General features: G+C 55.0%; 8 protein-coding genes across 8 annotated transcripts; 3 read left to right on the top strand and 5 right to left on the bottom strand.

The window, feature by feature from the left end:
* Positions 1-122: 122 nt before the first annotated feature.
* PHYSODRAFT_300161 (hypothetical protein) lies at positions 123-1,076 on the top strand (the record flags this gene model as incomplete). The annotated part of the gene is made up of 1 exon (XM_009527666.1): positions 123-1,076. The coding sequence occupies one exon, from the start codon at positions 123-125 to the stop codon at positions 1,074-1,076; it is 954 nt and encodes a 317-aa protein (XP_009525961.1).
* Positions 1,077-1,384: 308 nt separating this feature from the next.
* On the bottom strand, positions 1,385-1,840 carry PHYSODRAFT_330951 (hypothetical protein; the record flags this gene model as incomplete). Its single annotated transcript, XM_009527667.1, has 2 exons — positions 1,385-1,437; positions 1,612-1,840. The coding sequence occupies 2 exons, from the start codon at positions 1,838-1,840 to the stop codon at positions 1,385-1,387; spliced, it is 282 nt and encodes a 93-aa protein (XP_009525962.1).
* A 146-nt stretch (positions 1,841-1,986) lies between these two features.
* PHYSODRAFT_500056 (hypothetical protein) lies at positions 1,987-4,668 on the top strand (the record flags this gene model as incomplete). Its single annotated transcript, XM_009527668.1, has 4 exons — positions 1,987-3,429; positions 3,560-3,742; positions 3,825-3,932; positions 3,991-4,668. 4 exons carry the CDS (start codon positions 1,987-1,989, stop codon positions 4,666-4,668), a joined length of 2,412 nt encoding a protein of 803 aa, XP_009525963.1.
* A 64-nt stretch (positions 4,669-4,732) lies between these two features.
* PHYSODRAFT_498987 (hypothetical protein) lies at positions 4,733-7,708 on the bottom strand (the record flags this gene model as incomplete). Its single annotated transcript, XM_009527669.1, has 2 exons — positions 4,733-5,528; positions 5,571-7,708. The coding sequence occupies 2 exons, from the start codon at positions 7,706-7,708 to the stop codon at positions 4,733-4,735; spliced, it is 2,934 nt and encodes a 977-aa protein (XP_009525964.1).
* Positions 7,709-7,913: 205 nt separating this feature from the next.
* Positions 7,914-22,453, bottom strand: PHYSODRAFT_498805 (hypothetical protein; the record flags this gene model as incomplete). The annotated part of the gene is made up of 9 exons (XM_009527670.1): positions 7,914-9,323; positions 9,396-10,245; positions 10,345-11,273; positions 11,319-12,088; positions 12,164-14,635; positions 14,708-15,335; positions 15,410-16,996; positions 17,042-18,100; positions 18,194-22,453. The coding sequence occupies 9 exons, from the start codon at positions 22,451-22,453 to the stop codon at positions 7,914-7,916; spliced, it is 13,965 nt and encodes a 4,654-aa protein (XP_009525965.1).
* A 201-nt stretch (positions 22,454-22,654) lies between these two features.
* On the top strand, positions 22,655-23,320 carry PHYSODRAFT_559724 (hypothetical protein; the record flags this gene model as incomplete). Its single annotated transcript, XM_009527671.1, has 3 exons — positions 22,655-22,912; positions 22,973-23,162; positions 23,258-23,320. The coding sequence occupies 3 exons, from the start codon at positions 22,655-22,657 to the stop codon at positions 23,299-23,301; spliced, it is 492 nt and encodes a 163-aa protein (XP_009525966.1). The 3' UTR covers positions 23,302-23,320.
* Positions 23,321-23,331: 11 nt separating this feature from the next.
* Positions 23,332-24,429, bottom strand: PHYSODRAFT_259046 (hypothetical protein; the record flags this gene model as incomplete). Its single annotated transcript, XM_009527672.1, has 3 exons — positions 23,332-23,390; positions 23,688-24,239; positions 24,384-24,429. 3 exons carry the CDS (start codon positions 24,427-24,429, stop codon positions 23,332-23,334), a joined length of 657 nt encoding a protein of 218 aa, XP_009525967.1.
* A 1,453-nt stretch (positions 24,430-25,882) lies between these two features.
* PHYSODRAFT_440636 (hypothetical protein) lies at positions 25,883-26,581 on the bottom strand (the record flags this gene model as incomplete). The annotated part of the gene is made up of 1 exon (XM_009527673.1): positions 25,883-26,581. A coding segment is annotated over one exon (699 nt), but the record flags the coding sequence as incomplete, so codon positions are not given.
* Positions 26,582-26,889: the final 308 nt, after the last annotated feature.

A 26,889-nucleotide genomic window follows, 5' to 3' on the forward strand; every position in this document is an offset into this window, starting at 1 on the left:
GAGGAAGGCACGACTATGCCGACGCGCTCGAGCGCGTCGTGGCGTCAGCCCATACGGAGAAGAAGAGCGTGGCGAATGCGCCTCGAAGCGGCTTGGTGAAGTGCACCAACGCCGCGGTGCTGATGCAGCTAGCGGGATTGGTGTCGGTGGTCCCCGTTGCAGCGGCGTCGACACGGCACGTCCAAGCCGTGGCGCCAGAGGCTCTGCGCGTGCGAGTGCTGCGTCAGTTGCGCCAGGCCGTTCAGGAGACGGATCCTGCGGCTGACGAGGTTGATACCAGCTCGGCCGACGCCGTGGAGGCGCCAGCACCGGACGCGAGTTGCCCCGACAGCGTCATGGCGCAGGTGAAGGGCATCATGACCCGATTGACAGAAATCGGCGGCTACGACGTGGAGCACCCGGACGCGCTGACCCAAGCCAAGCTGCGCAAGGAGTATCGAGCGCTCGAGCAGCAGCTGGACGCGTGCCTTTCGTCGGAAGACTACGCCCACGAGCTGAAGCGCGAGGAGCTGGCCTGGGAGGAGAAGAACGCGGCCGCCAACGAGCAGGCTCTCCGGGATGTGCGTCGGTGCTTGCCAGTGCTGGTTCGGTCCACGTCCGAGGCCGTGCTCAAGTCCACCAAGTCGCCGACGGGCAGGCCGCTGCCTCCGGCCATGGCCCGCCGCTTCAAGCGCACGACGGTGCTGGGGCTGCTGCGAGCTAGCCCCGCCAGTACTGCGCAGATGCACCCCAGCGCCATCGTGCACCTCAACTACATCGGCCTCAACCTGACGGAGCGCAGAGCACTCCACGCGCACCTGCGCCAGACAGCGCAGCTTTGGGAGGCGAGTCCACGAAATGCACTGACCCAGCAGAAGATCGACTGGTACAGCGGTCTCGTGTACGAGTTGAAGCGAGCTATCACCAGCTACGACAAGCACATGGAGCGGAACGGCGTGCCGGGCAGTCAGACGGGCACCGGAGACCTCTACGAGGAAGACCTTGGATGGCCTGAAGGAGAGGTGTACGCGGATGCAGTTAGCGCTGTGAAGTGCGGATTACCCGTCGACGAGACCGCGCTCCACGCTAGCACCTAGTAGGTAGAGTATGAAGCAGAATCATATTTTGAAGCAAACGTCGATTACATGCAGCATTGGGCAATAAACAATACCAAGACTTTGATATCAATTCGGTTTACGTTGGTTGCTGTACTCGTGCACTGTCGAGAGTTGGAACTAGTGGTGCTCAGTTGAATTTCGGCTCGTATAAGTCGCGTTCATCCATCTTCGTCTTGATAGAAGAGAGGAATTCGACTCGAGCAAGGGTTTCGAGAAAGCTACGACAGCAGTTGGTATAGCAAGGATACAAAGGTACACAAGGCTGTGAGATAGGAAGTCTACTGACTCTAAAACTGGTCAGCTCCCACGATGCGATAGTTCTCGGGATCGCTTGGCATATCTGCCGCCCACACAATGAGGTCACGATGGCGCTATCAGTGAGCGCTTCCTGTAGTTGCGGTAAAATGTTGGACGATATGCTTCATGTCTGCAAGAGATTGTTGCTTGTCACTCTCTCCACTCTCCCTCTCAGCTCCATCGCCGGCGTCCTCCGTCTGCACGTGAACGGCTCAACTGCTCTTCTCGTCTTCTCCATGCTCAGTCCCTTCTGTCTCCCCTTCAGATCCATCATTATCCTCCTCCGTCTCGACTCCAGCTGCACTTGAGTCTTCGCTCTCGACTTCGCTCTTCGCTCCGGTCTCCTCCTCTTCAGGCGTCGCCACGCCGCTGATCCTCCTCAGGCTCCGGGAGACGCGGTCGATCTCCACCCCCAGTCGCTCCCACTGGCGCTTGAGCTCGTCCATCGATTGCGCGTTGGTCTTCGGCGGCAGAATGAAGAATGACGCCAGACGTCGAGCAACTTCAACTTTCCCCTTTCAACTGCGATTTTTCGCCCTAACGCAAATATCCGCCTATCTCGTGATATTCCTTCCCCACTTCACCTTACGCCATGGATCGCCTTGAAGTGCGCGCGCTGCTGGGCGCTTCCACTGCGACGGAGCGCGCCGCGGCGCCGCCCGTGGTGCGCGGCATCTGCGTGGACGACGCGCTGGACGAGGAGGCGTTCCTCAAGGCGCTGGAGGAGGCGCTGCAGCAGCACGCGGCGGCGCTGCAGCGGCAGTTCCTGGAGCTGAGCGCGGCGCAGGTGGACCGCCTGGCCTTCCGCCTGCACGACGCGCTGGTGCCCAAGCGCGACGCCGACACGCGCGTGGTGCAGGCGTGGACCATCCAGCCGCAGCTGCAGCTCAAGGTCAAGGCCAGCGCGCACATCCAGGTGCTCAAGCTCTCGACGATCCTGCGCGAGGTGCAGCGGCTGCGGCTGCACCAGTCGCAGGCCGCAGAGACCGTCTCCGACTCGGAGCCGAGCCAGCTGCCCATTGAGGTGGAGATCTTCCCGTCGCTGCGGGTCATCGAGGCCCTCAACACGGAGGTCAGGAGTCTGCGCAACGTGCACTTCTTCGCGGGCCAGCTACGGGAGCTGCACATCGAGCACACGCAGGTGCCGACGCTGAGGCAGCTGCTGGCGCCCGACGAGATCCAGCAGAAGCCCTGGAAGAAGCTGACCAAGCTGCAGATGAACTGCTGCGTGCTCGAGGAGGTGGACGAGTCGGTGAACCTGCTGCGAGCGGTGCGGACGCTGGACTTGGGCTGGAACCAGGTCGAAAAGTTCGGTACGAGCATGACGACGCGGTCGCTGGAGGTGCTGAACCTGTGCCACAACCAGCTGAAGGAGGTGCCGCCCATCCAGTCCCTGCGCGCGTTGAGAGAGCTGGATCTCGCGGTGAACCGCATCACGTCGTTGAAGGGGCTGGAGAAGCTCACCGCGCTTGAGCGGCTGGATGTTTCGCACAACTTGATCGACGACATTACGGAGGTGGAGCTGCTTATGAGGCTACCGAAACTTACGTACGTGAAGATGGAGTTTAATCCGATCGCTCGGCGGCCGGACTACCGCCGAGAAGTGCTCTTCTACTTGGGCGAGCCGATCGAGCTGGACGGCCAGCGTTGGAGCGATGCCGAGGTCAGCAGCATGAAGAAGAGGCGCATGCTGCTTATGCTGGACGGAGAGAAAGAGCGCAGTGTTGTCGACAGCGGCATCTGGGGGCAATATGCAGAGACCCCGACGTACCCTAAGGTGCGAGTGCAAAGTGGCATCGTTGTCAAGAACCCGAAGCTTGTCCTCGGATACCCATCGTTACCTCGATCTCAGAATGTCCCCGCACACTACGTGGAAATACAGAACCCGCCATCGACGTTGCCTACAAGAAACCAGTACTTGATGAAGACCACAGAGACTGGAGAGAAATCCGTCGGAAACGGCCAAGGTTCTCAAACCAGTCGGCCGCCAGTTCGATCTGTGGGCGAGTACTTCAGAACTCAGTGCGATGTCATCGTATCCAAGGAGAAGAAGGAGAGAAAGGAGAGCGAAGATCAGGTCATAACGGATGGTACGTTGCGTGTATCACTTCTCCAAACATGTATAAAATTGCCTCAAGACTAACGATACCCACCGATGTGCAGAGGAGGATGACAGCGATGACTCCACAACAGGCAAACGCCGAACTCGCAGTCGCAAATATACGGCAAGTGACTTCATGCGCGACTTTGAGGAGGAGGAACTGCTCATTAGAGAAGGCAACGATACTGACACTGTGGACGTCCTCGTTGCCCGGCCCACTTCGCAGAGCCAGCTGTCGTCGCCTCAGGTACAGTACTTGTCGAAGATTGTTTCTGTGTTGAATCATGGTTGACAAGGAACTGATATACATGCTTGTACTCATGTCATAGAAACCTGGTCGAAGCATCAGCGTCCGAGTACTCCTTAGTGCAAAAGAAGCGGCTGAGCTTGATCTGCACTTTGGTATTGATGGTGTTCCAGCAAACGTAGAAATCAAGGTAGGCGATATGTTATCTGATGTTCACTTCTGCAGCGCTAACACTTTATTCGTTACAGCCTCGCGAATTAATTGAGAGATTCACTGTCAGCGACGGTAAGGAACCGATAGCCATCACGCGGTGGCTCCCAGATGTCGTCGCTGTTGGCACATCAATTCATTCAAGCCGAGCTAAGATCATTACGATGAAGCTGCGACCACGTGTGTCATCAAGTGTGGCTGACGCTGCGTATCAATTTGACGTCATCGCGTCGATGGAGACGCTGCTTTCAGCCCTCGTGGCCCGCCTGTACCAGCAGAACAAGGGCCGAGTCGTAATCTGCAACTGTGCCAATTGTGGAGCTCTCTCGCTGCTCACACCCAAGTACCCCGAGCGAGCAGAGGCAGATGAAGTGTTGATGGTATACTCGTGCTTGCTGTGCTCGAGCTGCAACGTGAGAGAAGCTTCGTTTAAAAAGCTGGTGGCGATCTGTGCTAACGAGGGAATTACTATCCCGAGTAGTATTCCACTGGCTCCACCGCCGTGGGAGACAATTACCGAGGGCTTTTATATCGAGGAACCCGCAGCCACGGACACATCTTCTGGTTCTGCTATGCACGAATGCAGAATGATTTCCAACAACGGCATTCGCGAAGTCGCGGCTCCATCCTTTGAGCAAACGGGTGACAATCACGAAGTTCACAGCGATGAGTGGAACGATGCCATTGTGCACGCCATGACGACGACAATGCGGTGAAGTTTTCTAAGGTTGGTTAATGTTTTGTGAATGTGATTCCATCGCTTGTTAAGCGCAACAACGTCTACTCTAGTTTATCTAAGTTTGTCGAGCTCTTGTCTTGGTGACGTGAAAACGGCGCAAATAGTAAAAGCAACAGCGATTCAGTGACGAGCAGCACCACACCGTCGAAGATGAACTTAGGAGCGAAGATGGCCCACACCATCAGGTGTCTTCGCTGGAGCGCGACAAACAGCGTTGACACCAACGCATTGAGAGAGAAATAGGCCGAGAACGCAAGGGCCAATCTCTCTTGGCCCAATCGGCATTGCTGTCTGCTCAAGGCCAGCCAGGGTAGCGCCAGCACTGCCAGCGCGAAGCAACCGAACGTGTTCAACCCCAGTAGGGCTCCTGCGGCGTAGAAGTTGAAGACGTCGAAACCCACGAACCCTGCGGCATTTTGCAAGCTCGTGAAGGTGTTTGCATGGCCCGTGGTGAAGAACGCTTGGTACGAACACGAAGCCCAAAGCAGTATCCAAGGTGTGATGCTCCCAGATACTGCTACAGCACCAGATCGGCGGCAAGTGACGATAAACGCAAAGCTTAGACACTGCGTCACCAGACAAAGCACCGACAACGGTGACGTGGGTCCAAGCACCAGCATAAACGCTGGAACGAGTTGCCACGTTAAGATGAGGTGGTCGTTTGCCAGTTGCAATGGTTCTCCACCGGAGGCTTTCCGTCTCTGCTGCCGTAATGCGCGCACGAGGAGGTAAACTAGACTTCCCAAGAAGCTCAAATAAACGAAGCGGGGAAGCCACAGTCGCCAGAAAGTCACCTCGATTGGTGAAGCTGCCCAGAAGATAGCGCACACGCAGCAGCTTACAACCGACGACGCCAGCATGAACGTTCCCGTCAATGACAGCGGACGTCCAGTGAATTGAGCAGCCTTCAAGGAAGACCCAACAGCAAGTAGGGCTGTTGCAGCGAGTGGGGCAAACGTTGACCCTAGTGTCGTGGACGCCTTGATGATGTTGGGTGGTTCGATGGCGCTGCTTACCCGCGTGGCGCAAAGGAACATCAGTGCAGCAACCGTAGCGGAAGCTCTGTTGACGCTCGTACATTGCGCGCAACCAAGCAGGAAGAACCCGATGGTGGCTGATAGAAATTGCATAACATTGCCTTCAGCCACGATGTAGCTATTGGACAGCAGCGCCAGCGCATGAAGTACGACGACCACCGTGACAACCACCCCCACCGCAGATATGGAAGGTAGCCATGTTCTGATACCGCTCCAAGGGCCTCCAGTAGTTAGTATAACAGTAGATTTGCGTGGAACCGACACCAGCAAAGTCAACTGAGCCAAACCACTGCACGAAGCTACCACCAACGCTCGTGACAACGGGGCAGCCGGAAGCAAGGGCAAGTTGATACTTGCAGGACAGACGAAGAACAGGCCGCCCACAATAGCGACAGCACCCAGATATCTCCATGACTCACTCACTGGGCTTCCACTTGCAGATTTTCTAACGCCCACGATAAAGGACCACGTAAGCAGCGCCATTCCCCAGCCCATACTGCACAAATCGAACTGCGTCCAGATAGAACGACCCAGTGACAAGGTTTCGCGCAGATAATTCTGCTGCTGTTTTGCCAGGTCTTCATGAAGGCGCAGTAGCAACGGAATGTCTGCTTTCGAATACGTTGAGCTTGATTCGCTTCCGTACACTCCCTCCAATTGCTTCTCAACATTCTTGATGCCGACGAATAGCTTCTCCAGATGATCATACGCTCGCTCCGGCAGCTTGGATTCCGATGAATATCGAAAGAGGTAGCGTCGCACCTGATCCAGGTTCAGCCGCAATGCGCGATTCAGCGACTGAAAGGCGGTCACCGCTTTATTTTCCTCACCTCCAACTGATGTCTGCTTTGTAGTTGCTGGTGGTACAAAGAACAATGACGGAATCACGCTGCCAAGGTTGCCAAACGGGATAGGCAAGCCACTCAGCAGTGCTAGTGTCGGAACAAGATCAACTTGCGGTACCTCGCGCGAGCTGTCGAGTATTCTCTCCGCATACTTTTGCAGCTCGTCATCCGTCCCGCCTCCCGTAGCGACAAGTGATGCCTTGCTGTACAGGAACAACGCAGCTCCCGTCTCTTCGTCACTGGCACCTCCGTGGTTCCCATCAGCCGACATGCCGTGGTCTCCCAGCACAGCCAGAAGCACGTCTTCCCCGCCCGGCATCTCCTTGAGCTCCTGCAGCAACTTTGTTAGTACCCCGTTCATCTCATCCAGTTTCTCAGCCATGAAGACGGAGCTAGGGCCATGGGTATGTCCGACATGGTCCACTCCTAAGAAGTGCGCGATCAACAAGTCCCAGTCAGGCTTGTGCAGTTCCGGAAACAAGTGCGCTGTGACCCCCCGATCCACCGAGTGCAGGTCCTTGACATTGAACGAGTCAAAGGCGAACTTCCTCGTGAACTCCCGAGCATACAGCGCGTCCCACGTGTCGTCCCCCATGAACACGACTCCGCGCTGTTGCGCGCGCAGCTGGCGCAGCAAATTGTCCTCGACAATCTGGCTGCTGGTCGCCATGTTGTCCTTGATGTCCAAGAACGTCGGGAGCGAGCCGGTCGTCAGTCCCTTGAGCCTTTGCATGGTCATCGTGGGCGGGTCCGCCACGAACTTGAGCAGTAGCGCGTGCTCCGGCTCGGTAGCCAGGGTATCATTGAGAACCGGCAGTCGGTCGCTGTAGAACGCCGACCGTTGCGAGCTCGACCGGGCAGCCGCGAAGTCGAACCGGAGCGCGTCAATCACCACGAACACGACGCGCCGGAAGCGTCGAGGCATCCAGCAGCCTTCAGTTGCAGCGTCGTCGGAGCCTCCTGCGTCTTCATGGCCGCCACGGAGGTGCGAGGGGCTGGAGCTGGCTTCGGACGGAGACGCGTGGCAGCTGCTGAGGTCCGACACTTCGAAGCGCGTCAGGAAGAAGCCCGTGGTGAACAAATACAGCGCCGCAGCGTGCAGCGCCAGCAGCGCCGCGAGCACGCGATGCCCCATGGCGACGCGGATCCGATAATGAGCGAGTCGACTTTTCGTCCAATCGTAACTGCGCTGACGTACATTAACACTTCAGGGCCTGTGCAATGCTGGACACGCACGGATCAGAGCACCACAACCACAACCACGAGAGGCTCAAGGACTTCAAGGCAAAAGATATGAATATATGCAATCATGTAGCTCAGCGGACTAGACCTCGCGTTGTTTAGGCGTCTGCCCACCCTTCGGCGTTGTGCAGCCGCACGTCGGCGTCCATGTTGGGCGAGTTCTGGATGGCGTACAGCAGCTTGGTGCGCAGCACCTCCTTGCTCGTGTAGGCTGGGAGCCGCAGCGCGAAGAAACACGTTTGCGCGTGGGGCAGATACAGGTCCGGCTGGCCTGTGGCGCCCGGGTCGTGCGCGGCCTGCAGCTTGAAGTTCATGGGGAAGTCCTTGGCGCTGTTGGGCATGCGGCTGCGCGCCCACACGAAGCGCAGGAAGGACGTCCTCTCCTCGCTTGTCATCTCGCGCAGCACCTCCCAGAAGTGCTGCACGTGCGGCATCGCCTCGTCGGCCCCCTCGCTGTACTCCGTGCACTGGCGCAGCAGGTCCACGTCCACCTCGCGACGTCCACAGATCAGCACCTCGAGTTCGCGCGGAGTGAACAACGGCGCCAGCTCCATCGGAAGCACAGACGCTAATCCATCCTTGAGCGCGGCGAGCTGCTGGCTGCTCTCCGTAAGGCGCGTCTTCTCCACGAGCTGCACGTACAGCTCACGGTTTGCTAGAGTCACCGCCATCTTCTCACCCTGCGGCACCAACGGAACCTCAACGCCATCGCTCAGCGTCGTCGACAGGGTCAAGTAGCCCAGCACCTCTTCGGCTTCTTCAGCCGCCGACTCCGTCTCGGTGCTGAGTTCCCCAACGCGGTTGAGATTGTTAGCAGCCGCAACATCAACGCTCTCGAGGTGTGCCCGGCTGACTTCAAGGCCTGCTAGGGGCCGCCACACGAGCGCAGGGAGATCCAGTCCCATCTGCAGTCCATGACGCACTGCTGTGCCAATTAGCTTGCCTAGGAAGCGATGCAGGTCCAAGGCCATGGGGCCGTTCGCTAGCAAAGCCGTGCCGCATGACGGGTTCAGCAAGAACTTGTCCTGGTTGCTACCAGTGCCACTGCGGCGGTTCGGGCACGGGATCAACAGAGGCAACAAGCCTTGCTCGCCCTTTGCCAGTTCCACGTTGTCCATCTGAAGTTCGTCGACAATCTGCTCAAAGACCGCGCGATACGGTCCACCGTAGTCGTTGACACCTTCGCCAAGGAACTTGACCTTGAAAGCACGGCGTTGGCCTCCGTGGCCCTTTCCGCAGTAGGCACGGCGGAAGAAGCTGTCGCTCCACGCACGCATTTCTCGGTATAGTTGGCCGAACACTGAACGGCGCAGACGATCACCCGGTTGCGACAGCAAACTCAGCTTTGACGCTTGCGCTTGAATGCGGTTGATGCGGATAACGCGGATCTCGCGTGGGTCTTCGTACTCATCGGATGGCAGCGGCGTGCTTGTCGTCGTAGCACGCAGCACGTCGTCCCAAAAAGCACGTTTCGTACTCGTGAACACTAACCGTCGCAGGGAACGCAGCTTCAAACTCATCGACAAAAACTCGCTCGAGCGCCTGGTAGAAGCATTGCTGTTTCCACTACTGCTCGAAACTTCGATCGGCTGGGCGCTGCTTCCATCGTCAGGCTGGATAGCAATAATCGGAAGCACCCGCAGGATCTTGCTGTTCAACACCCGTAGCACCGCTGTGCGCGCCCGCAACTCAGCACCCGTGATGTTCTTTAAGGCTGGAGACGTGAAATAGTCTTCCACGACTAGCGAACGAGTACGTGATCGCCCAGATCCCGAACATGCGTAGCTATCGACCTCCTCGGGGGTAACCGCATCGGTGATGCTGAGGTTCGTTACGTCCAGTCCGATTGCTGCGCAATAGGCGTTTAGGCGCTCAACCAATTGCATGTCCGATGTCGTCGTATGCGCCCGCGTGGCCAGTTCAACAAAAGCGTCGAAGTCAGTCCTCGCCCGTTCCTCCAGTGTTGAACGAGGCTTAAACGGACCGTGTTCGGGTGCGCTCTCGTAGTCCGACACATCCATAGCGCTGTTCTCAATCAAAGTCATATCCTTACCGCCCCGGCGAATTAAAAGAAGCTCCGGCAGTTCACTTGGAGACCAATACCACGCCCATGCACGTCCTTCATCTGCACCCTCGTTTCCTTGGGTCTCTGTGCGATACCACAGGAACCCGCGGTACACACCGAGAATGACAGCTTCCTCAGGCTGGTTCAACTCTTGTCCATACTTTGAGCAAATACGGACACGGTCTCCCGCCAAGAAGGGGGCACCTAGACCAGCAGCGTTGCTGACGCGGATGCACGCAGCAGGGGAAGTGTCAAAGTCCACAGAAATCCCACGTGGACGTGCATGGCATCGCTGCCAATGATTATCACTCCAGCGCTTCCATTCCGACCAACTCTCGCGTAGCAGAGTCTCTGGTAGTTTTACCCTGGAGTCAATAGTTGCAGGAGATGCCATATCCTCTGGCGATGAAGGTCCGCTAGCTGATGACCCGGTCGTAGCCGACACCTTTCCCTGTTGAATTGACACGTACCATGAATGCAATGCCTTGCTCACATCCACAGCGTCCGATAGGATCTGGCGCGGCGGCACTCCGGGCATTGACACCCACTTCTGATTAAGCGTGACACGATCGCCACCCTTGCGCATGCCGATGCATGGGTACAATGTCCGCGAATTGCGCTCTCCCTTCATGTTCTCGAACGCAACACCCAAGTCGGACACGATGTGCTCGCCAAATTTGATGCCATCCATGAAAAATGATAACTTGCCCTGCTCCATGTCGAGTCGAACCCCAATGGTATCACTCGCGTTAAAGTGATCGCCGTAGATGCGTTCTGTACTGTTGTGATACGTAGCACGGAAGTTCACGAAGCCCCATCCGTGCCACCTATTCAGGCGGCTCGACAACGCGGCTTGAGAACCGGGCGGGCCTGCCTTTTCGCACACTCCAATAAACACGCTGCCAAATTCAGCTTGCTCTACGTGGACCTCCCAGTAGTGCACACCCGTGGTAAATCCCACCGTGCCTAACGCAAGGTTCCGGGACTCGCCGCTGTGACACGTCACCGATAGACCGTCCGACGAGATGCCCAGCGTTGAAAAGTGGTTGTAGTGGTCCATTGTGAACAAGTACTTCGTTGACACTTGTAATTCGCCACGAATTTCCACGAGCTCTCCATCCTTGACGCCAGCGTGCGTATACTCTCCACGAAGCGTATCAACCATTGATCCGTCAGTGGTGGTTGTCCCAGGGGAGTCGAGAGACTTGAGTGGTTGCAGCATATACTTGGTGCCAGGCTGCCACTTTTCCGTGCCAAAGCGAAGCATCCAGCCCATGTCGGGGTTGCCGCGAGTTAACTGCAATTCTTGAACGCAAAGAGATCCGTCAGGATATCTCATACCAACAACGCGAACAGCAGCACCATAGTCAGGCCACTCCATCAGGCCAGCCACCTTCGTAGCACCAGGTTCGACTGCCGTCATGTTTTCTTCGTCAACGAAAAGGTACAATAGTACACCAAGGTGCAGCTCGGACCCAAATGAACCTTCATCCTCTTGCTTCGCCTTCGGAGTAGGGTGCTGGTGCGTGATGTTACCTTCTTCGTCCACTTCAACATGAATTAGGTCGAAGTTGCCGTCAGCACCCCAGCGGTATGTGTAAAGTGAGTCGTTTGGCCAGCGGACAGACATGCCTTCACCATCCACGCCACTCCACGGCGAGACGCCTTCAACAACACCCACGCTGCCTTCCCCGCCATCTTGGTCACGCCACTTCCAGTTAGGTCCGCGAATAACCTTGCACCCAACCTTCAGCTCTGGCTGGCTGGATTCCTCTTGCTTTTGACGAAGTCTAAATTGCGTTAGAGTGCCACTCCAGAGCTGTGTGTGAGAATCAGCAAGCACTCCGACGTCGTTACCGTGTTTCCAGCCTCTCGGCTCCTCTCCCATGATGCCGCGCTTAGCGGCCTCCAATACGTCGATTTCATGCGTATTCAGCATAGACGTATCGAAGACGGGGTCTTCCTCCGGCAAACGGAACTCAAAAGTGGCATCAGTTTTCTCCTGGAGCAACTCGGGCATCGGCAATTTCGTTCTTCGGCCTGGCCCATTGATGGTTAGCCGATCACCTGAGCCTACAACAGCAGCAGCGGCTGCCACGACGTCGGTATCCTCAGTTACCATGTTGGCAATCGCTGACAGCGTGATATCAGGGGCTTCTTCCGAGTCACTGTTATCAACCTCCATGTTGGTGACCCCACTACTTCGTGCTGCACTGTTGTCTTCTTCAATACTTTGAGCAGCGGCACCATCATTGCTAGCCGTTGCGTTAGAGTCGCCCAAACTCGATGATGAATCTCTTTCAACACCAGCCTCAGCAGCCGCAGCACGCTCCGCAGCAAGCTTCTCTTGCTTCAAGGCCTCCTCTGCAGCTTGCTGTGCCTGCAATAGTTTTTTCGCAGCCATCACTTCCTCGTACTCTTTCTTGTCAATCGGATCCAAGTCAGCTTCGATTCGCTTGCAAGCTTGTAACTGCTGAGACGAGCTGCTTCCAAAGAGTTTATCTGGAGATTGCCCCACCGCGCTCATCACCAGGCCGGCCGCAGAAACAAGCTCTACAAGGCTTTGGACGTACTTTGAGCATACAGGGACGTTCGGATATTCGCGCAGGATTCGTTCTTGCGAGAGGTCGACAAGCCGCTGCAACGGTAGGGCATCTAAGGCCGTCTTCAGCCTCAATTTGGTTTGCTCGTCAATCACCTCGATGTCACTCTTATTAGCGATCCCGGATGTCTTTGGCAAGATATCTTGTAGAATCCCGGCAAGAATGGTTGCGCCACGCTCTTTGACACACATGCTCGAAGATTTCAGCGACGACATCCAAGCTTGCAGCAACTGTTGCCGAATGTGATCGTGAATCGGCACCGAAAGCCTTTTCTTGTGTTCCTCTAGGGATTCTAACAGCAACCCACTGATCCATTCTGCTAGGAAGAGATTGGGATGACTGAGCACCTCTTTATCAGACCAAGTTTGGCCAGCTTCGGCTGTAATTTGAAGAAGGGTGGCGGTAATAGCGGCTTCCGATGAGTTCCATGGAATGCGAGCATATTGGCGTTGGGAAGCTCTTTTAACCTCCGACGAAATGCACGAAAGAATCGTATCCACCAGAGAATTCGGGCTGCACGTCGTTGCCGTAATTGTTGAAAGCGTGTTGTTCAACGCCGACTGCACCACTCCAGACAGCAAACCCAACGCATACCGACCCGTGGCACCGGAGTCGAGGAGATGAAGGGCATCACCATCGGGTAGCGTTAGGGGCGTGCTGGGCAATGCATTTGACACATGAAGAGCACTAAGACTCGCCATCAGCTTGATGAAGTCGATAAATCTTGCGGCATCTTCACTCTCGGCTGCACGAAGAGCGTCTACGCCAGACAAAAAGGATGATACAGAGAATGGCCCAACAGCCTCTGTAGGCCACTTCGCAAGCAACGTCAACAGCGCTCGTCGCGCCTGCAAGATCGCAAGTGAGCGCGTGACCACCACCAGCTCAACATACACTCGATTATCCGGAAGGGCCTTGATTTCTGCCAGGGCATCTGCCTTCGTCACGCCGGAACCAGACGCAAAACCACTACTGCGGCTATGGCCTGAGCTTCGGAGCATCGATGGATGCATATCCCTAGCGAAATATCGCGTGTCACTGGAATAATTTTCTTCGCCGATACTTTCTTCCAGACAGTCTTCTCGGGATCCTATCACGTCAAAGCCCTTCGGCACCGAAGTCAGGTCATAATTGTCGCTGAGCACATTCAAAATTGGCTGGAATCCTGGCGGGGGAGGGTACTTGAATGGAGATCCACCAAGGTTAAACTGCAAACGCTCCCTTCGGTTAAAACTTGCACATGGGTACACCCCCCGAGCAAAGTCAATAGCTCGGAAAGCAACACCCATGTTGGCGGAACGCATCTTTCCATTTAAGCTGAAAATGATGGTGCCTGCATCCGCGTCAATGCCACAACCAACGACGTCGCCTTGTTTCCACTTTGAGCCCCACGGAGACGAACGACCATGCCATCGTTGTTGTCTCCAGCCGTCATAAGCCCACGAATGTGCGCCATCGCCCACTCCATCTCCGCGATCAGCAGCACCGCAGAAGGCTACGTCGGCCCAACCGATTTGAATGCAGCCGTTTGTGTGTAAAATCGCTTCGTAGTACCAGCGTCCACTGGAAACAAGGCAATCAGGTGCCCCAACACTGGCGAAACCGCCACCAACCAAGCCTTCCACCATCAAGTCATGCTCTCCGATGCAGGCTTGACCACTCACAGCACGTAGCGGGTTGGGCATTAGCACAGTGTCTTCCCCTTCGGGGATTGGGCTCGGTGCAGTCCCATCCCCTGCGTCCCCACCAGAGGATCGAAGTTTTGCTTCCTCATCTCGTCGATCTTCAGCTTCCAATGCTTCGCCGTTTGATAGAATCCACGTCAAGGCTGCATCTACGTTATTTCGATTCGCAGCGAGCGCCTTCTTGCACCAGTTGAAAGGGAATCCCATCTCGGACAGCTGTTCGAGTAGTGGACTAATCGCTTCAAAGTCATCCTTTCGAGAAGACCTCGAGCTACTGTCTGCGCCAGATCCTCGGGTCGATCGATATTCTGCAACAAGACGCTCCATATCACTACTGTGTTCAAAGCAGAAATTAATCGCAGCCTCAACATTCTGAGAGCAGCGAGCCAAAGCCACATCACACCACTCCTTCGGGAATCCCATCTCCATCATTTGCTGAACCATTGGACCCGGCGACAAGTTGTCAGCTTCCGCTGATTCGCTCTCCATACTTTTCCCTTCGTTAGAGTCTGCAGGGGGCGATGGAGCAGCGTGTGCACTCCTAATTGCATACCAACGGGACCACAGCATTAGCCAACTCTCTTCAAGTGACGAGATATCTCCGACTCCTGCTGTCGTAGGAGTTTCGGAAATGGCAACAGTTAGCAGGTCTTTTAGACCACGAGGGCCAACACCACGGATGAACGTTGCAGCACAATAGTCATTCTTCAGCAGCGTAGCAGAAGCGCGAAGACCATGCTGGCATAGTAGCATCCGATAAAGTCGTGACTCCTTCTCCATTTCTGCCATGGCATCAGTGGGTTCTGTCGGTGAAGAGTTGTCAGCATTATTCTTTTGGTGACGAGGTGATCCGGTAGCTTCAGAGTCCGACTCATCAACGCCGGCGCCGCTAGGCATTTCGCTATCCATCGCCGACGGAGATGAAGAACCATCATTGGACATATCATCGTCGTCTTCGCTTTCTCCATCATTTGCACCTTCCTCGTCGGCTTCGTTAAGTGCGTCCATGACGCTCACGTCCATGAGGCTTTTTTTCACTTCAGCCAAGAAGTACGGGAATCGTTCGACAAGTAAAGATTTCAGCACCGCGTCCGAAAAGGCATTATTTGGCAGCTCCACTTCTGGGACTGGGAATAAGTCCTCGATGGGGACACGGACTGGTCGCGTCTATACAAATACCATAAATGAGTGGTTAGTGTGTAAATTGGTGTTCCTTTGCAGTTTTCACCATGAGCACCTACCGGTATGGAGCGACTCGAAAGCAGAGACTGCTGTTGATTGCTGCTCTCATCGGTGCGACCTCCGCGCAACAGTACTTCGGCTGCAGATTTCTCTGGCTCATAAGCAACAATCACACCTCTTGCTCCTCGGAAGGCAATTTCTTGTAAAGATGACCCGGATCGTGGCATAATCTTCACTGTACCGCCGACGTGTAGGCCTTCAATGTGCCCGTCGAGAATGCACAGTGCAGACAGGGCCTTAACGTAACTAGACGTTTGTGCGTTCCAGCTCTCAAGCGAGGGGGTCTCCTTCGTCATATCTTCCATTTCGACATCAGAGTCTGCCGTTTCCGTGACAACTCCTCCCTGCTCAGTAACGCACACTTGCGGGATTGAGGAGAGAGCGTCGGCAATTGCACGATTCAAATGATCCGCCCACTTATCAGATTCATATAGCGAACGAAGCAGCAGCACTACTTCAGCAGCAAGGCCACCAGCGCTGAATCCAGAATCATCTGCCGGGCTGGTGTAAGCAGTCTTTCCAGGGTTGCTGGAGTTCGAAAGCCGATGCAGCAATACTTCCGCGACACTAGGAGGGTTATTTGACCCCACAATTCCCACGAAGAAGTTTATCAGCGTAGAGGCGTGGTCAGGCTCGTCCTGGCCGTCGACATCGTACTCATCGTCACTGTCCATGTCAAAACTCTCGACTTCGTCGTAACGAACCCTAATGGAAGACGGATCGAGCGAAGGCAGGAGCCGACGAAGCAACTTCAAAATTCGTCTCTGTATCTGAGGCGAGTTCACGTCAACGAGAGCAAGCAATAGACGCAGCCACCGAGAGGAAGACAAGTGTGATCTGCATACGGGGGAGCCGCTTACTGAGTACAGAAGGGAGCAGATCTGATAGCAATACTCCTGGGCATCGTCCAGACCATCTCCGGAACCCGTCTCCGATCCGGACGTACTTGGATCTCCGGACTGCGTAGGATCAGTCACAAACGCTGTAGATGGAGCATCCACAGGCATATTTCCTCGAGTTTGCCGCATTTCTTCCAAAGAGTTTTTCAACTCGGTGTACAGCATGTGGAATACGGACTTGCCGAGTGTTTCGGGGCCTGAAGGCTTGCGCAACAGTGGAATCGAACCTAAACTCAGGCCTGGAGTAGCCGGGAGGTCGGACGCACTTAGAAGTCCATCTGCCGTATCACTGGCATGAGCAACTTGCGCGGCTAGTAGGTGCACTACTTTCAATGCAGCCTGGACGATTTTCTTCTTATTCTCCGCAAGTAAAACTGCATCGTCGGGAGAAGTACGAGATGGGCCTGCCGAAGCTTCTGTCACGGTAATATCGCTTGATCCCCGTGCTTCGTCCAGCACAGTTTGAAGCACTCTGAAAATACCAACGCGCGACAAGAACGAATGGTCGTCTGGCTGGATAATAATTCCCCACGCTAGCAAAATGACTAGCTGCAGGTCGGCATCATGAGCCCACGTAGCTCTAGATAGCGACGCACTCAGGTATCCATACAACGACTCGAATGAATCCCTGAGATCATTTTTCAGGTGCTTCCCGCAGCCGCCAAGACCACTAAGGTAGTGAGAAGACTCGGTGATAATGCCTGAGCTACCAGTAGAAGCTGCCGGCACTACACTAACGCCAAAATCGCCGAAGTCCTTGCCGAGAGAGGCGCCACGACTGCCATTGGTTTTAAAATCCGCTAGTGTTGGTGACAGCCACTGCAACGCACTGGATAACGCAAACGAGGATTGGATAACTTCATGACGTTCCGAAGTCAGCACTCCGCGCTTACTACCAGAATCGCCAACGAAATTTCGGAAAGACAGCATTCCAATCGTCCTCAGGAACGCCGCTGTGCAGTTGCTTAGCATCCTTGACTCTAGCGTCGATACGCGAATAGGAGCTTCCACAAACCGTGCAACTTGGACCAACACATCGCTGTATATACGCTCGGCACACTCGTACACTGCTGACTTCGATGCTATCCGTTGAGCCCCACTCTCCACTGACGCCAGCGCATATACGGCCTCCGCAGCAGCCAACGCCTTCGCGCTGGGTTCAACCTCCAGCAAGAATTGAGCTTTCCGAATCACCAGACCAGCCACAACTGTGTACGAAGAGCCCATAGAATTTTTGGCTCGAATCGCCCACTCAATAACTCGTTGAGCAGCTCTCCAGATGTGCATTAAATTATCGTGCGGCCGAACGTCACTGTCCGCAAAGTTGGATGGTGAGCTCTCGACGTGTTTCTTAATAAAGCCCAAAGAACCGCTGTGCCAGATCATTGCAGCACAAACGGTTCGCCGAGTAGCTTTCATAGGCTCTCCTCCTAGCCGCACAAAAGGCGACTCCCCCACGTGTTTCGAAACCCATCGATCTAATGCTGCTGCTTCACCGCGATTTTCGATCAGGTCTTTCAAAAGTGGATTACTCACGCGCGCGCCAGCAATGGGCGTGCTGTCAGCGTTAGGAAGAGATGCTGACAGCGTCTTTGGTAGTACAAACTGCATCCATGCTTTGGTAGCGTCGGTAAGCACAGGCAAGCTGCCAGCAGCTGTAGCAGAGCCGAATCCAGAAATCTCCGAACTACGCTCAAGCACACTCTTTAAATGTGCTTGGACGGTATCGAGAGGTAATCCACCCTCAAGCAAATTGCTGCTTACCCACTCGTCGTATTCATCAATCGAGCACTCAGACGATGACAGTTTCGATACATCACCGTCGTCACTTTCACCACCATCACTCTTGACGACGTCATCCAAACTGAGGGCGGCCGTACTCACGTTGTCAACAAGTAGATCATCGCTTTCCAAGCTGGTCAATGCGTGGCCAAAGTAGCCTAAGAGATTGGCAATCACCATTTCCAAAATAACAAGCTGATTGCTCACCCACTGTCGTCCATTTGTCTCCTTCGAATCCTGCGAGATCTTGTTTCCCACAATGCAACCACTCGTGTGACTTTTAGTGTCCTCATAGCTTCCTGTGAACACCGTACCATCAGCACGGAGGCGCCCCTCGACCAAGCAGGTGCCTCCTTGGCGCCATGTTTCCACGAACGATACCTTGGTTCCCCGAGCGATACCATTCAACGTTACCGTTGTAAACGAGCCACTGCTTCGACCTTGCATTGATCCGTCTTTGCCTTGGGAAAGAGTGAGATGGTATTGCTGAGCTGGAATATTGCCAGCAGCCATGCTCTTCAACTCCCACTCCCCAGCAACACTGAGCACAAGGTTACCAGGTGAAACATTGTCGCCATCTTCACTCGATGAAGCCAGTGCTCGAAGAGCTTGGTTCACACGCTCAATGCATTGCATAGTGCGAATACACCAAGGCACAAAGGTCATTGCCAGCGTCGAAGACAGTCCATGATAGTTCCGGATAAGGCTTAACGAACTGATTAGAGGGGTCACCATCGGAAACAGCAGAGGGTATGAAGACACTAAGCGCTCGAAGTCACGAATGCGCTCACGCTTCTGAACAGCAGTGAGAGCTGACTGTTGTTCTGACGAAATATCCAAGTCATTCAGCGCAGGGTTGGATAGATAAGTACAGCACGACTCCAACAGGGCTCCTGCGTGGTGCAAAAACGGCTTGAGAACAGCAGGGATCGCAACGCCCTTAGGCTCCATCATCTCGCCACTCGAAGATGAAGCAAAGCTCGCGTCCGCAGTCGGCTGAACCGGCAAAATCGTCACCTGGTCATCCCGTTGGTACAGTCCAATCGCAGGATATAACGTGCCGTGCTGAGTTAGCCCATCAAACGCAATGCCCCAATCACTATCTCCAACTCCAAACGAAAGCGCTCCACTATCGGTATTCAGCCGAACGCGAACAACGCTGCCGGTGGTGAAACCATCTCCATAATCGCCGCGGACTTTGCTTCGGGCATGCCAAAGTGCCCGAGTTCCGATAAGCCCCCATCCCTGTCGGTCACCACCCACGTAGGTTGCAACGGAAGCATCTCTGGTACAAACTCCAAGAAAAATGTGTCCCTTCTCACATCGATCGAGACGAACACCCCACTCGTGAATACCAGTGTTAGGAGGGCAACCAGTCGTAGCCATCACCATTCCCCACTGCTTCGCCGTATACTGTTTAGCCGTTCGGTTTCCATCGGAAAGAGTCATCGTTTCGGCGCATCGTGAAGAATCAAACTCTAAAGCAGGCGGCTCATCACCGCGCGAACCACCTAGTCGTTGAATCATCAAGTCTTGTAATGATCGAAGCAAGACAATTCGAGCATTTAAAGTTGGAAGGCTCGACGAATCGTTCTCTTTCTCGAGAAGGGGCAGTAACGGAGCGTGCACCAACTCGTAGTTGTCTCTAAACGAGAAGTTGTGCCACCCCGTCGACAAAATACTTTCGCGAAGTAAGTCAATCAGACTAGGAAGCCGGTTGATGCATTCCAGCGCCTCCGCCTTTTGTTTGCGCCCCATATCCCACATTTCTTCGTATGCACTTGCCAAGGTATCAGCGTTTAGTGCCTCGTCGCTAGGACCACTGCCGGAAATATCCATTATCGCATCCAGGAGACCAGGAGGTCCATGACCAGATATGTAATCGTAGAGGCATCGCGCACTCAGAGACCCAGAATCGAGAGAAGCGCGAATAACGTCAGGGCTCCACTTCGCTTTGATCTTTCCAGTTTTTGACGCAGCGTTTTGGAGAGCACCATCATCGATTGGCTTCACACTTGGGTCACTAGCATTTTGCTTCTTCTGTCCTCGCTCAGTCTTGCTGTCGTGTTCAATAACGTCAACACAGGTGGGCACAAAAAGCTGCGCCATATCTGGCAACGCCAACCGAGCGCACAAAATGTCTAGTTGGTGAAACTTCCACTCAACGTTTTGTTCACCAGTTCGAGCAAGCTTAAGGCATTCAGCGAGCCTAGATGCCAGGAGCATATGCCTGTCCTTCTGCACGTCGTAGAAAATGCCAAAAGCTCGTACCCACGCTGTCGTTGCTTGCTCGCGAATACGAGCGTAATAATATGCAGCAGCGTTTTGTACATCGACCGGGGAACATGCCGCTGGAGTCGAAAATATGATTGAGCCGATGACATCCTGCCCAGGGTCAACTTGAGAGCTCTCAATAGAGATGTAATTCAGGACTAGACTCTTCAAACTCTCCAACAACGGGTTTCCGCCTTCACTCGCACCTTCATGAGGATTCAACTTGGGAATCTGACCAAGACCAACAGAAGCTGGTGCAATGCCCATTATTTCAACGTGGAAGAAGTGTACTTCTAGAACTCGGAAGAGCGAAAGCATCGAGCATGACGAAAACAAACGCCACTTAGCTGCCCAGTTTGGGTTTTCAGCCCACCGAGAATGGGGTGCCGCTGAAGCGTGCAGATCCCTCAACAAAGAATTCAGGAGCATGAACGTCAGTGGATGCGGCTGAACGGGTGATTTGTTAGGGAGAACACCCTCCTGGCACGACGTCAGGTATTCCATGCACACCTTAGTCATCTGGACTATCAGAGCCATCACCACAGTAGCTGCATCGACGTCAGCTACAGAGCCATCCGGGAGTGCAAACGGACCAAGCTCCTGCAGCTCTTCAGCAGAAAACTTTGGCGGGCGAGTTTTCACAACAGGCGACTCATTTTCGTCCGTAATATCTCCATCCGGCTTGTTCTCGCTCTTGGGAGTAGATGGAGCATCGGCTGATGCGTTTTGGTCCCTCAAGTTCACCTCGGGAGAAAGCGATAAAGCAATTGCGCGTGCCATCAGCGCATCTTCATCCACGCCTTCTCCTCCAAGGCTGTCTTCGCCTTCTCCACGCTCATCGTCATCATCATCGTCGTCGTCGCCATCATCCCCATCATCCCCATCGTCTCCAAACCGACTCAATCGTGCGCGGAGCTTGGCAATTGATCCAGTGTCCGAGTCCAAATCCATTTCAGCAGAAGCTGCGGCTTCTAGAACAACATTCTGCAAGTCGGACTCGAAGTTGCCTTCCGCGGTTTCCAGCGTAGTATCCGCCATAGTTTGATCCGCTTTCGTTGGCGTCGAGACTTCGTTCGTTGTCGACGCTGCCGCTGTAGACGCCCTCTTCGGCTTATATTCTGGCGCTTTCTCTCCTCGCAGCACCCGTAGATGTGAGGCCAGCGGGAACGTGGGCGGTTCGGTATCATTCGCCTTGTTCTGATGGCCCAGGAACGACAGCACAAGCTTCGCCGCCAGCATGAGGCCCTGCAGCGATCCTTCAGCGATACTCTTGGCCACAAAGCGACTGATGTTCGTCTTCATGTCTTCATCAGACAGCGGCTCCGCTGCCAAGTCCGGCGTCAGCATCCCTGCTCCGATGCCGGTCTGCGAGGGCTGCTTCTCCTTGCGCTCCCGGTCCTTCCGCTTCTTCTTCTTTTTCTTGTCCTTCTTCGGGTCCACGCCTGTGACCAGGGGGTGGCACAAAATGGCGCCGTACAGCGCGGGGTCCTGCTCTCGGATCTGGCCCAGCATCACGTTGTACACGCGGTTGTCCAGCTTGTCCTTCAGCAGCCGCGCGTGCAGCTTGGCCAGGCGCTTCTCCGGGTCCAGCGCTTCGTCCTTGTCGTCGTCCTCGTCGTCGGCCTCGTCGCGCTCGTCGTCGCGCTCGCTGTCCGCCTCCTTGTCCTTGTCCTTGGCCTCGTGGAAGTCGCGGCCGCCGCCCAGCGCGAACTCGATGTCCGACTTGGCCTCCATGAAGAAGCGCGTGAGCTCCTCCACGCGCTGGCGGCGCGCGGCGTCGGCGCTCAGCAGGTCGTCCTGCTTGGAGGAGGAGGAGGACGACGAGGTCTTTTGCTGCGAGTCGGCGGCGCGCTCGGGCGCGCGCTCGAGCTTGACGGGCTCGGCGCGGCCGCTGGCGGCGAAGAACTGCAGCGACTCGGCCGTGATGACGCTGCTGCGGTCGCTGCAGAGCGCCGCGAGCTCCGCCATGAGGCGCGCGTAGCGGCCGTCCAGCGAGTCCTTCTCCTGCGTCTCCTGCAGCTCGTGCAACACGCTGGCCTGCCGCAGCAGACGCGTCTGCTTGGCGCGCGCGCTGCTGCTGCTGCTCATGCTGCTCGGGGGCTCGCCGCGGGACGAAGAGTGATGGTCTCTCGGCTTTCTCTCTGCTTCGGTCTCCGTCGGCGGCGGCTTTTTCTCTTGCTAAAGTGTCGGTCGTCCCCCCTTACGATCTTGCGCGAGTTCGGCTAAGTACGGCGTCGCGATTGGACGAAAGGGAGCTTGAAGAGGCGCGAGTATCATCTATCTGCCAAGATGGAGGACGGCGCCGAGGCGGACGTCTGGAGCAGCTTCGAGAAGAGCGTCGCGTACATGAAGGAGGTGGCGGCGCTCTACGAGTCGGCGTTCGGCTGCAGGGCGGATGGCGCCAGGAAGACCGTCGTCACCAAGGCGCACCTGGACGAGGCGCACAACCAGGCGCAGCAGGCGCTCGAGCTGCTGTCCTCCAACCTGCTGAACGCCTCCATGACCGTCATGAACGCGATCGAGAGACAGGTGCGTGGCAGTAACTATGTCGGAGCCACGGCAACCGTCTGACTGGTGCTCTACTTGGGCTGTCTAACTTCGCCCCAGGAGAGCGAGGCCGACCGACTCAAGCGCAAGGTGTCGGCCATTCGCGAGAGCATTCAGGACCGACAAGCTGAGCTGGACCAACAAGCCGTTGACAAGTTTTATGCAGCTCACAAGGCGAGCCCATCAATGTCGTCGCGTCCGGTTATCTCAGCGGAGCGTACGGGGCGATTCGAAAAGGACCCGCCGCAGCGTACGCTTTCACGTGTGCTACCTAGTGTCTGGGGTGCTGTGCTAATTAGTTCTGTGTGTTTTTTTTGTGTGTGCTGCGGGTGCTGTCCGACACAGACAAACTGAGACTATCCCTCGCTCCGGGTCAATGCATGCAATAAATCATACTAACTTCCTATTATTCTCGTCTTCTAGCGTCGTTGGCTGCGCTCTGTCGAGCCTGGATTATCCGATTCCTCCCTTATTCGCCCTGGTAGTTTCTGAGAGCCATGCTTTGGACTCGCAACCTTTATCACTTTTGTCTCCATGGACTTGGATGGTCGTGGCATCGCTGGCTCGGATTGTCGCCGTTTTTCCTTTCTTGCAGGGGTGTTCGTTCTCTTCAACGCGGGCATCGACTGTATTCCATCATCCAGTTTTTCTTGGCCAGGGGTGTTGCCCTTGGCCGTTTCTGAGCTGTCAGCGAGAGTGCGACCCGGTCGATGCGAAAAGGGGCGAAAGCCTGAGCCTCGCCCGTACCAGCTCGACACGGAATCTAAAGGCTTACGTTGCAGCTGTCTCCCAATGTCCTCCTCCATTGAGGTCAGCAATTTGGAGCTGGTCTGCCGCGACAACATCGTCACCTCCTTCACGTGATTCCAGTTCAGCGCATTCACGTTGAGCGAGCCTCGCTTCTCAGTCGCGCGGGACCAAAACCGCTTTCCCAACACCTTCCGCTGGATCTCCATTTGCAACTCAAACGCGGGAAAAAGCAGCATCGGGTGCCGCACCGCAAACTCCTGGAACAGCGCTGCAGAGAGGCGGTTGTTGGGAGTATTCGCCATAATAGCGTCCAGTTTCTCCACGATCTTTTGCGCGCTTGAGCTGGTTTCCCAGGCGCTTCCCCATATCTCCCGCACGCACCTCACAACCTCGTCGTGCTCGATCTCGCCACTCCCATCGATGTCGTATAGATCGTACGCAAACCGAACCAAGCTCGCATGGTTGAAAGAGCAGTAGTTCCAAACGGCCAGCACAAACTCGATAAAGTCGACCTCGCCGCTACCATTCCGGTCCATGACTGAAAACGCCTTCTCCGAGAAGCGACTGCGCTTTAGATCTGCATCAGCAGCAACAAGTTAGTACAGAGCTCGCTCATGAATACTGGATATGATACTGTCTCGAACCGATGTACTCGAAAAACTCCATCAAATTAATCTCTCCCGACTTGTCTGCAAGCGCAACACCAACATCATTTACATACAATGCAAGTACGGCGTCACATTACCCCATTTCGCACCTTTGTCCATGGCGGAGAAGATCTGGTACAGCGCAAATAGGTGCTTGTGATCTAGCCCGAGACCGCGGAGTGTCTGTAGCAGCGTCTCGTTAAGGTGGAGAGACTTGTTGAAGGCCTTCTCTCTCGCGTGCGCAACAACGCCACAGGAGGCGAATAAATTTCCCATTCCATGAGGGAGTGGCCGCGACTACGTCTAATTGACGGCGAGCGGGAGGGGGCAATGAGTGAACTTGTGCGCACCTTGCATTTCGTAGCTTGGCTCGTAGATATTTTTACCCAGAGTTCTTACCTGGGCACAGAATAGCAGGACGTAGATCCTCAAATTGACGCGAACTGAGCCGAATCATTAGAAGCACGATCCATTTGCCAGTCGTTTCGCTCGTGGAGCTTGCATGGGGAAGCCCAAAGGTAGATGACTTGCTAAGGTCGCCGTTAGTTTGGCACCATGAGCTTACCCTTCACTGAAATGCGCAGTGGTTTGGACTAATACGTATCGTTTTCAGTCCATACATTGCGGTGAGTAAACGTTCGTCAAGCTCACCTCAACTTTATGTTGTGTCGTTTCACTATCGGGTTAAACAGGTGGTGGGTTTACGGGTTTCGACCCATATTATATTCGACAGGTTTTTAAGCCCGTTAAAAATGAGTGGCGCCCCAGGTCCAACAACGTCGACGGTTTGCTTGTTGCTCCTCACTTTCAGATTGGACAGCGAAGGCGACGGACGCCACAGGATATTTTAACGCGTAGCGGAGGACTTTTTGCCATTCGGAGCTTCTGAGGATGAAAAAATACACTAGCCGTCGAGCCGTCCATTGGACGTCAATGTGGCGCTAACTAAACTCTAATTTTTTCCTGAAGAACGCCAAGCCAACCGGTATCTGTATATGTATACGTGTTGCATGTTGTTGCCACCGGGGTTCCAATGAGGAAAAACGTACCACCACACTGATCTATACGATGAGAAATCTTCCATAGAAATCAAACTTTTACTGAGGAACCCCATCCAAGATAGATAGCTGGTAGTGTATTTTCTGCGTATGTTCATGTGTAGAGGAGATCAATGCGCCTAAGCGCTAAATACACTCAATGCATTGCGCATAACTGATGTTTACCTCTTCCGTTGATGTGAATATACTGCCTGCTGCTAGTGTACAGCCCCATTGGCATGGAGGCCTCTGTGGCAGTGTGGACTAGCGCACACGTGTATGCAGCTTAACTCATTGAGGACGCTTGCGGGCAACCACTGCGGAACCGTGGTCTACCGTCAGCAGTGGCCATCGTGACAAAAAATGTCGATGGGCATGACCTCAACAGCAGCGAAACTTGCATGTAGCTGTGCACTTCCTACGCTTGCTCTTGCAGCGACAATACTAGTATAAGCTAAGCCTTTCCAGATGCTGCTGCAGGAAGTGGGCGGAGAAGCTTCAGCCTACGCGTCCGTGCTTTGATTCGACTTCAACGAGGTAGACGGCAGATCCAATAGCGTGCCTTCAAGTCTGTAGCCGCACGACGGATACTTCATAAGCGACGCGCCACCAAGGTACCCGACTGCCAGTCCATCGTCGGTGCACACAATTGCGCCGTCAGGAAGACCGTGGGCAGACAAATTAAACTCGCCCCCCATCACTCCAGTGACTTGAGCCGGAATAATGGCGTACGGAGGTCCGAACTGGTAAGGAATGCTGCGGAAGAGATACGCGTGGACCTTCATCGTTGGGACCACTCCAAAAGAAGCCATCTTGCACGCAGCGAGCCGATCATCGCCCGGCATGGCCACCTTGAAGACGGCGAAGTCCAGATCCGCCGAGCTTTTCCAGCACACGTCGCTCTCAAGGCCGAACTCGTGGATTGCTTCCATCTCGTTGTCTTCCGGATTGAGCTTCTCGACCACAATACGGGGTTTATCCGCCCCAGACGCCCGCGAATGCTCACCTTTGGCACTCAGAGGATGGAGACGGAGAAAACGTACGATCTCCTTCTTGAAGTCACTGCTCAAGTCACCAACTAAGCGCTGGTCGACCCACAGACCCAAGTTGGTCATCAGGTACAAGTGCGTCGGCGAGCGATCCACAACCAAAGCGGTCGACGTGGTGACTTCCTTGGATGAAAGGCTAACCGAGATGCGGACGACCGACTTCCACACGTTCATCTGAACTCGAGGGTGCACAGTCGCCAGCTCTTCTGCGGACCAAGTCTTGCTCTTCTTCACTGCCGAAGCAGCAGCGGTGTCTGGAATCTTGACAAGGAGGTGGAGGTCTTCGCCTCCAGCATCACCGGCGTCTGGGAAGGCAAAGGCAGCGTCCCCGATACTGAAGTCCGAGGGCAGTTCCGTCTTCTCAGTCGTGATGCGATTGATTCTGTCGGGAACCTTGCCAAGCTCCAGCTGCTTCACATCGAAGCCGGTAAGCTTGAGCCACTCGCCGTTTTCGTCTTTGGCAAGATGCAACGTCATCCGGTGGGCCGGGAACT

Source organism: Phytophthora sojae (assembly GCF_000149755.1).
Source record: "Phytophthora sojae unplaced genomic scaffold PHYSOscaffold_4, whole genome shotgun sequence".
Taxonomy (NCBI): domain Eukaryota; phylum Oomycota; class Peronosporomycetes; order Peronosporales; family Peronosporaceae; genus Phytophthora; species Phytophthora sojae.